Source organism: Hypanus sabinus, chromosome 10 (assembly GCF_030144855.1).
Source record: "Hypanus sabinus isolate sHypSab1 chromosome 10, sHypSab1.hap1, whole genome shotgun sequence".
Lineage (NCBI taxonomy): Eukaryota > Metazoa > Chordata > Chondrichthyes > Myliobatiformes > Dasyatidae > Hypanus > Hypanus sabinus.
The window spans coordinates 27,461,339-27,472,423 of NC_082715.1; the positions used below are offsets into that span (position 1 = coordinate 27,461,339).

Here is an 11,085-nt window from a genome sequence, read left to right on the forward strand (position 1 = left end):
AACTTCCCTTAATTTTTGCTTTGTTGCATGCCCTATCTTTTGCCTTTACATTAGCTTTGACTTCCCTTGCCAGCCATAGTTGTATTATTTTGCCATTTCAGTATTTCCTTGTTTCTGGGATACATCTATCCTGCACCTTCATCATTTTCCCCAGAAACTCACGCCATTGCTGCTCTGCTGTCATCCCTGCCAGCATCTCCTTCCAGTTTACTTTGGCCAGCTCCTCTCTCATACCACTGTAATTTCCTTTACTCCACTGAAATACTGCTACATCAGACTTTACTTTCTCCCTATCAAATTTCAAGTTCAACTCAATCATATTGTGATTGCTGTCTCCTAAGGGGTCCTTTACCTTAAGCTCCCTGGTTGCCTCTGGTTCATTACGTAACACTCAATCCGGTATAGCTGATCCCCTAGTAGGCTCAATGACGAACTGCTTGAAAAAGCCATCTCATAAACATTCAACAAATTCGCTCTCTTAAAATCCATTACCAACCCGATTTTCCCAATCAATCGACATGTTAAAACTTCCCATGGCTATCATAGTATTGCCCCTTTGACGTGCCTTTTCTATTTCTCACTGCAATCTGTCATCTGTATCTCAGCTACTGTTGGGAGGCCTGTGTATAACTGCCATCAGAGTCCTTTTACCCTTGCAGTTTCTTAACTCAACCCACAAGGATTCAACATCTTCCTATCCTATGTCACATCTTTCTAATGATTGAATGCCATTCCTTACCAGCAGAGCCACACCATCCCATCTGCCTACCTTGCTGTCCCTCTGATACAATACCTAACTCTGGACATTCAGCTCCCAACTCCAACTATCCTTCAGCCACGGTTTAGTGATGGCTACAACATCATACTTGAAAAGCTTAGGAGGACTAATGGCGCCTAATGGCGACTCCTTTGCTTGTATCTTTGGAAACAACTCTTATTTCTATCTTTAATATCTGTTTTTCCCTGTCAGAGTTGTTCACACTGATTATGGTTCTTTGCAGGAATGGGACCCGCTCTCAGGGTTTCAGGAATGGTCATTGTTCGGCACGCCAAGGGCTCGGCCTAAGGGCTTTGCTTGCCTTCGGATGACGGAGATTTCATGGCTCTGGAGATGAGGGGATCTGAGGTTGCTGCCTCTGCGAGAGATCGGTGTGTCGTTGGAGGTGGAAGATCTCTGGCTGCGTGCCCAGAGACCCAAGATCTTTGAGCACAGAGCTCGGAAAAAAAGCAAGGCAATGGACTTTTAATATCGTAAACCAGTGAGTTGTTTGTTATGTCTCCCCTCTCGCTTAGGGAGAGCCTGTGGTATGTCAAATTACTGGGTGAACGAGTGGTCTTTGGGGTACTGCAAGCCTGTGTCTTTGCTGTTGCTTCGCTCTCCTTTCCTGAGTTCCTTCACTCTGGTTCCCATTCCCCTGCCAATTTAGTTTAAACCCTCTCAATGGCTCTAACAAACCTGTCCACGAGAATATCAGTCCCCCTTGGATTCAGGTACCTCCCCCAGAAGAGTTTAGGAGCAGGGCTGAGATGAATTAGAGGTCTGGGGCAGTAAATGAAGAGTCCAGACAGAGACAGTGTACGCTCCATGGTCGGCCAGCGATTCCTGGGGGACAGTTCAGCAGACACTGATATTGAAATTCCTGTGGTCAAGGACAAGGGTTGGCAGGCCCTGAGGGCTTGTGACCCCTCAGGCTGTGAAGTCCTGCGGCTGGAGGACTGAGCGGGCCGGAAGCACAAAGGCTGATGATCCCTAGGTTGGCGAGCCCTGAGCCAGAGCTGAGTGCGATTATGGGAGTCAGGGCCTGCCGTTGAAATTCCCACCATCAGCGCTGGGGTCAGTTCCAGAGGTTGGAGCTGCAAAGGCGAAAACCAAAGTTGGTGAGTCTGGAGGTCAAAAGCTTGAAGGTCGAAGCCCCTGGGTTAGCATTTTCAGAAGTCAGAGGCCCGATGTCTGTGCTTCTGGGCCAGGGACTGGAGAATGGAGACCCTGAGACAGCACGCCTTGGGTCTGTGTGTGTATATGAGTGGGAAAGGGGATTGTCTGGCTGCTGTTGTTGCTTGTGTCGCTCTGCTGAAGACCATGGTCCTGCTATGTTGGTACTAGAATGTGTGACAACACCAGCAGGCTGTCCCAATATATTCGAGGGTAGAGTTGGCTGTTAATATAAATGATGCACTTCACTGTATATTTCGATATATGTGACAAATTAATCTAATTCTGAGTAAAATATAAAAATGCAATGTACCCATAAAAGAAAAAAAACTAAAATTTACTCAGCACTCATAAGAAGAATGTCAATAAAAACAAAAAAGTTATCTTGTTGATGTAATCAGTGAGATCGAACGTGGGCAAAGGTTATAAATCTGCTTACAAACGTTTGTAAATCACATGCTTATTGAAGCAGAACGAAGTCCAAACAATGCACTTTGGATCCAATTAAACAAGACATTCAGGGACTACAGCTGAAAACTACGAGTTCTATCATGGTGTACAGATACTCATCGATTGTGGAAGTTTTTCAAGCCCTCCCTCTGTGGTTTCTTATATTTGGAATATTCATACCAGTCACTCTGCTCTTGTTGCTGCTACTCGCCTACTTCAGACTGGAATTGAAGAAAGGTATGTAGAAGGAATGCAGAGCTTTTTTAACTCTTGTTTATCACATAAGGGGAGAAGGACAAGATTTCAATCTCAAATTTTAGTATCAGAATAATTACTTGTGAAAATAGATATAAAAACATGAAAATAATCTTCAAAATTGAAACTCTAAGAACTGTTAACAGTTGAAGTTGGTAATGTTTTATTATTATTGAGCCAAGGCACCGTGAAAAGCTTGTCTTTCATACAGTTGGAATTATGGTGCAGTTATGCAGTTTTCCAACTTCAACTGTTAACAGTTCTTAGAGTTTCATCTAGAGATGCCAATGCTTTAAGGAATGATCACTTCAAACTGGAAGATTTTAAAGGGCAATTAGGGAGAGAACAAATTAATCTGGGATTAGGAAGGAAATTGAACACTATGCAGTGAATAGGCAATGAGGTTCAATTAAGTGAAAAAATGCCCAGTCTTCAAATGAATGGATTGAAAATCAACATAATTCAAAAGATAAATAAAGACATTGTTGACAAAGATAAACACAAGGAGATTTGTAGTTTATTGCCACATTAGTATCCAAAATCAGTCATGAAATCATGTTGCTTACGCTATAGGAAAGAAACCCTAAATAAAAGTAATTATAAAACAGGAACCAGAGGGGGAAAGGAAACATTTTTCAAAGTCAACCTATGATGACTGTTAAAAGTGAAATTTGGTAATGGAGAAATAGTTAATTTAGCTACACTGTGTACAAAACATATTTTGAATCACAATGCAATGACTATACTACCAACACAGCAGTATTGCAGGTTATTATTCCCAGATCAGCATTGCACATACCTTGCAAGCTGTTTTTAATTTTGTTAACAAATGCAATAGATTTTCCTTCATGTATTTTTCAGTGAGGGAGCAAATTATTCTTGTAAGATGCTTATTTTCAAAGTTAATCTTCATAAACACATGGGTGGTAGGCAAAAAAAAACATGACAGGTTGGTTGTTCCAGCTTTCCCTTTCGATGGTGTTCAAGCCCAGGCAATGAGTAGCATCAGCTCTCATCCTTCTTGTGCGAGGCCAGAAGAGTATCTGGGCAATTCAGCCATTCACCAATGTCAGTAAACAGATTCTCAAACCCTTGCAAGCCGTAAATTCTACAAGTATGTGAAGAGCAAGAGGATAAGCTGTGAGAGAATAGAACCAATCAAAGTGTGACAGTGGAAAAGTGTGTATGGAACCGGAGGAGATAGCAGAGGTAGTTAATGAATACTTTACTTCAGTATTCACTACGGAAAAGGATCTTGGCGATTGTAGGGATGACTTACAGTGGACTGAAAAGCTTCAGTATGTAGATATTAAGGAAGAGGAAGAGGATGCAAAACTGGACTAAGAAGTGGCAGATGGAGTTCAATCCAGATAAGTGTGAAGTGGTTCATTTTGGTAGGTCAAATATGATGGCAGAATATAGTATTAATGGTAAGGCCTTTGGCAGTGTGGAGAATCAGAAGGATTTTGAGGTCTGAATCCATAGGACGCTCAAGGCAGCTGCGCAGTTTGATTCTGTAGTTAAGAAGGCATATGGTATATAGTATTGGCCTTCATCAACCGTGAAATTGAATTTAGGAGCCAAGAGGCAATGTTGCAGCTATATACGCCCTGGTCAGACCCCACTGTGCTCAGTTCTGGTCACCTCACTACAGGAAGGATGTGGAAGCCATAGAAAGGGTGCAGAGGAGATTTACAAGGATGTTGTCTGGATTAGGGAGCATGCCTTATGAAAACAGGTTGAGTGAACTCGGCCATTTCTCCTTGGAGCAACGGAGGATGAGAGGTAACCTGATAGAGGTGTATAGATAATGAGAGGCCTTGATCGTGTGGACAGTCAGAGGCTTTTCCCCAGGGCTGAAATGGCTAACATGAGAGGGCACAGTTTTAAGGTGCTGGGGAGTAAGTACAGAGGAGATGTCAGGGGTAAGTTTTTTACTCAGGGAGTGGTGAGTGTGTGGAATGGGCTGCCAGCAACGGTGGTGGAAGTGGATACGATAGGGTCTTTTAAAAGACTCCTGGATAGGCACATGTTTGGCACAGCTTTGTGGGCCGAAGGGCCTGTATTGTGCTGTAGGTTTTCTATGTAAATCTGAAAGGCATAGATAATCATAATCTGCAATTCAAAGGAACTGATCAAATTATTTATTTTGACTTTAAATTACGTCCACACAGCACATTGCAGTACTAATTTGAAATGGAACACAGAAACAAAAGAAACTTAACTTTTTTTAGTAAAGTGCACTTGGGTTAAGAGCACTCATTTTACTATGATTAGATGTTTATGCTCAATCTGGAAGAAAATTAATCTATGGGAATCTGTAACCTCACCATATTCATACCAATTATTTTTTAAAGTTAATTATTGAGAATAACCTCAAACTCACAGCTATGATATTTATTCATAGGAAATTTTATGTAATTTTTCTAGGTTTCACCCTCAGATGCACTACCTCTGGTTGTAGCATTAAATTTGTTCTATTCAGTCACTTGATGCTCTGGATAATAATAACACTTTGTCTAAGTCTGGTTTCTAATTCAAGCTGAATGTGCCTTCAAATCAAGCTAATGTTTACTTACCGTTCACAAAACAGCGGATGGCACTTACTGTACTTGTTGCTCTGAATTGATTGCACATGATAATTCTAGAATGAAAATAAATTTCAGTCTGACTTTAGAAAACATAGAAAATCTACAGCATAATACAGGTCCTTCAACCCACGATGCTGTGCTGAAACGTACTTAATTTAGAAATTACCCAGGGTTACCCATAGCCCTCTATTATTCTAAGCTCCATGTACCTATCCAGAAATCCCTTAAAAGACCCTATTATACCTGGCTCCACCACCATCACCAGCAGGCCATTCCATGCACTCACCACTCTCTGTGTAAAAAAAACTTAGCCCTGACGTCTCCTCTGTACCTGTTACCAAGTACCTTAAAACTAAGCCCTCTCGTGTTAGCCATTTGAGCCCAGGAAAAAGCCTCTAACTCTCCACACAATCAATGCCTCTCATCATCTTGTACACCTCTATCAGGTCACCTCTCATCCTCTGTCGCTCCAATGAGAAAGGCCAAATTCACTCAACCTATTCTCATAGGGCATTTGACTTTGTCAAATTTTTCAGCCTTTTTGCTATGTAAGAATATTTGAGGGTATGAAAGCAGAAAAAGCTAAAGTGATCCAGCAAATTATTATTGAATTGTTCAAGGGAGATGCAGTGGCAGGCACTTAAGACCATAAGATCATAAAATATAGGAACAGAATTTGGCCATTTGGCTAATCGAGTCTACTCTGCTATTTCATCATGGCTGATCCATTTCCCTCTCAGCCCCAGTCTCCTGACTTCTCCCCATATCCCTTCATGCTCTGACTAATCAAGAATCTATCAATCTCTGCCTTCAATATACATAAAGACATGGCCTTCACAGCTGCCTGTGACAGTGAATTCCACAGATTCACTCCTCTCTAGCTAAAGAAATTCCTCCTCAACTTCGTTCTAAAAGGATGCTCCTCTATGTGAGACTGTGTCCTCTGGTCTTAGACTCACCCACCATTGGAAACATCCTCTCCATACCCACTCTTTCAAGGCCTTTCAACATTTTGCAGATTTCAATGAAGTCAAAATATGTGGTACTAACACAGACCCCTGAGGAACACAAGTAGTCATCAGCAGCCAACCAGAAAAGATTCCCTTTATTCCCACTCATTGTATGCTTCCAATTAAGTAATGCTCTCTCCATGCTAATATTTTTCCTGAAATATCATGGGCTCATAACTTGTTAAGCAGCCTCATGTGTGGCACCTTGTCAAAGGCCTTCTGAAAATCCAAGTACACAACATTAACTGATTCTCCTTTGTTTATCCTGCTTGTTGGTTTTTCAAAGTATTCCAACAGCTTGTCAGGGAAAATTTTCCCTTGAGGAAACTACGTTGACTATAATCTATTTTAACATGTGCCCCCAAGAACCCTTGAATCACATCCTTAACAATCGACTCCAACATCTTCCCAAACACTTAGGTCGGACTAACTGGCCTGTAATTTCCTTCCTTCTGCCTCTCTCCCTTCATGAAGAGTGGAACGACATTTGCAATTTTCCATTCCTCTGGAACCATGCCAGAATCAATTGATTCTTGAAAAGTCATTGCTAATGCCTGCACAATCTCTTCAGCTACTTTTTTTCAGAACCCTGGGTTGTATACAGTCTGGTCCAGATGACTTATCTATCTTTGGACCTTTTAGTTTCCTATGAATCTTCTCCCTAGTAATGGCAGTGTCAAACACTTCTACCCGCAGACACTCTTGAACTTCCACCATACCGCTAGTATCTTCCACTGTGAAGATTGATGCAAAATACTTATTCAGTTCATCCGCCATTTCCTTGATCCACATTACTACCTCTCCAGCATAATCTTCCAGTGATCCAGTATCTACTCTCACTTCTCTTTTACATTTTATCTGAAGAAATTTTTGGTATTCTCTATTATTATTGGCTAGCTTAACTTCATATTCCATCTTTTCCTTCTTAATAAGTTGCCTTCTGTTGGTTTTTAAAAGCTTTCTAATCCTCTAATTTCTCATTAATTTTTGCTCTATTATATTCCCTCTCTTTGGCTTTTATGTTGTCTTGACTTCTCTTGTCAGCCATGGTTGTTTCATCCTGCCTTTAGAATACTTCCTCCTATTTTGAATGTATATATCCTGCACCTCCAAATTGTTCCCAGAAATTCTAGCCATTGCTGCTCTGCCGTCATCCCGTCAGTGTTCCTTTCCAAACAATTTTAACCAGCTCCTCTCTCATGCCTCTGTAATTTCCTTTTCTCCACTGTAATATCAGCACATCTGACTTTAACTTTTCCTTCTCAAACTGTAGGATAAATTGTATCATATTATGATCCCTTCCCCTAAGGGTTCCTTTAACTTAAGCTCTCTAATCAACTCTGGATCTTTGCACTACACCCAATCCAAAATAACTGATCACCTAGTGGGCTAAACCACGATCTGCTCTAGAAAACCGTCTTGTAGGTGTTCTGGAAATTCCCCTTCTTGGGATCCAGCATCAACCTGATTTTTCAATTTATCTGCATATTGAAATCCCTCATGACTATTATAACATTGCCCTTTTGGCATGCATTTTCTATATCTCAATGTAATTTGCAGACTACATATTTACTACTGGTTGGGGAGGGGGGTCTGTATAATACTCCTATCATGGTCTTTTTACCTTTGCCATTCCTTAGCTCTACCCAGAATGATTCAACACCTTCCCATCCAATGTCACTTCTTTCAAAAGGTTTGATTTCATTTTTTATCAACAGAGCAATACCATCCCTTCTGCCTACCTGGCTATCCTTTCAATACAATGTGTATCCTTGGACATTAAGCTCCCAGCTTTGATCACCCTTCAGCCACAATTCAGTGCTGCTGACAATCTGCCAATCTGTAACTGCACTACAAATTTATCTCCCTTATTCCGTATAAGGTGTGCATTCAAATATAACACCCTCAGTCTTGTATTCACCCTTTTCAATTTTGTGCACCTTTTACATTGCCACTCATCCTGTTTACTGCAAGTTTGCCCTATCATCAGCCTCCTGCCAAATTAGTTTAACCTCTCCCGAACAACTCTGGAAAACCTACCCACAAGGATATTGGTCCCCTTGGGTTCAGGTATAACTCGTCCCTTCTGTGCAAGCCATACCTTCCCCAGAAGAGATCTCAGTGACCAATAAATCTGAATCCATGCCTTCCTGTACCAGTTCCTCAGCCACACATTTATCTAACATATCATCCTATTCTTACCCTCACTTGCATGTGGCATAGGCAGCAGTCCAGAGGTTACTACCCTAGAGGTGCTGGTTTTCAGCTTTCTACCTGGTTCCCTAAAGTCTCTCTTCAGGACCTCCTCACCTTTTCTACCTATGTCATTGGTGTCAATATGTACCAAGTCTCTGGCTGCTCACCCTCCCCCTTTAGAATGCTATGGACCCCGTCCAAAACAACCTGACACTGGCAGCTGGGTGGCAGCATACCATCCGGTTGACTCTATTGTGCCCACAGAATCTTTGCTCTGTTCCTCTGGCTATGGAATCTCTTATCACCACTGCTGTCCTCTTCGTCTCTTCTCTTCTGCACCATAGCACCAAACTCAGTGTGAGAGACCTGGTCATTGCGGCTCCTCCTGGTAGGTCACCACCCCTCAATAGCATCCAAAGTGATATACTTATTATTGGCGTTAGGGGTACTCTGCACTGGCTGTACATTTCCCTTCCTTCTCCTGACAGTCACCTGGTTACTTTTCTCCTGCAAGCTAGGGGGTGATTACCTCCCTGTAGGTCCTGTCTCTCACATCTCCACTCTCAAGGTCATCGAGCTGCAGCGCCAGTTCCTTAATATGCTTTCACGGTATACCTGGTCAGGTGTGGTTATCTGGGAGGCTGGAGGAAGTCCCGCATCTCACACACAGAATAAAGTACAGCTCCTGGAGCTATTCTCACTGCACTATGCCCTAACAGTATAGAAATGAAGAATAAAGAAAAAAAAGAAACCTGCCAGATACTTACCTTGCCTAAGCCTGATGAGCCAAAGCCACTCCAACGCCGGCCTCTTCAAGAACAGCTGCTCCACCTGTACCTGCCTTATCTTTATTCTTCCTTTCTAATGGATCCCGCTCCATGATTGGTCGCAGTCTAACTCCAAAAAACTGTCACAAAGCGCTGCCTTTTTAATCTTGAGTGTGAACCTAAGTGAAAAGGTAGCTGTCTTCTCCTGCTCCCCCTCTGTGACTGGTCAGAGTCCAGCTCCATTTACATGGATCTTCCAGAATACAAGAGGGAATATGTTCCAATGAAAAGAATCTGCAGGTTAACCCACCATGTGTGGTTTATTAAAAGTTAATGAGCAAAATATAACAAATAAAAAAAAAGACAGAACAAAAAACAATCAAGAAAAATCAAGCTAAAAATGCAAAATCGGCACGTGCTTCTTCAGAACGTGGGAAAAAATATCAAAATGAATATTGCTGTTAAAAGTGTGGGGAATTAATAACTGAAAAAAGTTAAATGAATTAAAGAGGTATTTTTGTATCAGCCTTCACCATAGAGAGGATAGAAATAATATACTACAAATGGATGTAAATCAGAAAATGAACAGTAGAAAGCAACTTAGGAAAATCACAGTCACCAAGTGGTACCAGGCAGTTTCATTTCAGAATCCTTAAAAAAAAGCAATACATGCAGTCTTCCAAAATATCAAAGGATAAAGAAAATGGTGTATGCTGCAGAGGCATTTGATATTAAATTTATAGACACAGGATATCACCATTTGGCCCAAAGAGAGGTTTGTACCTCAGATATGAAAGGCATTGGAATCACTTACATGTTTTTGTGTTTAAAGAACAATGTAAATGTGCTGGAATTTGTTCTGAAAAGGTTTATTGGATTAATACCTGGAGTAAGTGTTGTTTTATTAAGAAAGGTTAGAGACACAAAGCTATGTAGGGTAAAATTCAGACACAAAGGGTGGATTAGACATACAAGGGTATGTTGATAGGGAGAAGATTTAGAATCTGGGGTCACCCATTTAATATGTAGGTGTAGTCATTTGATTTAAGGGTCTTTAGAATTTCTTCCAAAGGAAGTGAACACAGGATTCAAAGTACGTTTATTATCAAAGGATGCATGAATTATACACCTTGAGCTACGTTTGCTTACAGCCAGTCACAAAGCAAGAAACCTGAAGAACCCAATTTAAAAAAAATGAGAAAGAGGGAAAAAGAAACACACACACATACGGCATACAAACAATAGGAACAAAAACATCATTCTGAACCAGATTCAGCCCTTAGATTCGCTCCCTAGAGCAGCTGGAGTAGGCCCAAGCCCCAACTCAGTGCATCATATTAGTAGGACAAGAACACTTGCAGAGATAACAGCCGCTTGAGAGAGGAATGAACATTGTGGGAGAGCGAGTGAAAACAGCCTGACGCTTGCCTCCAAACTACCAGTGAGCTGTTGCACATGCTTGATAGCACCATCTGAACCCAGAATATTCTTGAATATTTTTAAGGTACAAGTTGGTTGGTGCCTTCTTAAGCAAGGCAGTTCCAGGTTATTGGATAGACAGGGAATGTGAAATTGAGGTTTCAGTCAGACTGACCATGGTTTCATTAAATTTGTAGTGCAGGTTCAATGGAAACACATGTCCTGCTCCTAATTTGTATGTTTGTATTAGAATAAAGCACTTCATTGTTTGAAATAATTGTCTCTCAACAGTGAATAACGAAATAGCAATGAATGAAAATCCTAAGAACTTTATCAAAGAACGCTACTTCAATGATTTTCCGCCTGAATATAGAACACGGAATACAAGGCCTAGCAATGAAAGTTATGTGAAGAACCACTTCCAAAAGTGAACTGTTATTAATGCATCTGAACCATCTCTCAAG

The 11,085-nt window shown here is 41.2% G+C and overlaps 1 protein-coding gene across 1 annotated transcript; it reads left to right on the forward strand.

The window, feature by feature from the left end:
- The first annotated feature begins 2,419 nt into the window (after positions 1–2,419).
- LOC132400524 (small leucine-rich protein 1-like) lies at positions 2,420–11,085 on the forward strand. The gene is made up of 2 exons (XM_059981562.1): positions 2,420–2,620; positions 10,913–11,085. The coding sequence occupies exons 1-2, from the start codon at positions 2,485–2,487 to the stop codon at positions 11,050–11,052; spliced, it is 276 nt and encodes a 91-aa protein (XP_059837545.1). The 5' UTR covers positions 2,420–2,484; the 3' UTR covers positions 11,053–11,085.

Bases quoted from the DNA above. Each gene is read 5' to 3' on its own strand.
- LOC132400524 (XM_059981562.1), top strand. From the start codon at position 2,485: ATGGTGTACAGATACTCATCGATTGTGGAAGTTTTTCAAGCCCTCCCT. The intron at 2,621-10,912 runs GTATGTAGAAGG...GTCTCTCAACAG, and splicing joins CAGACTGGAATTGAAGAAAG to TGAATAACGAAATAGCAATG.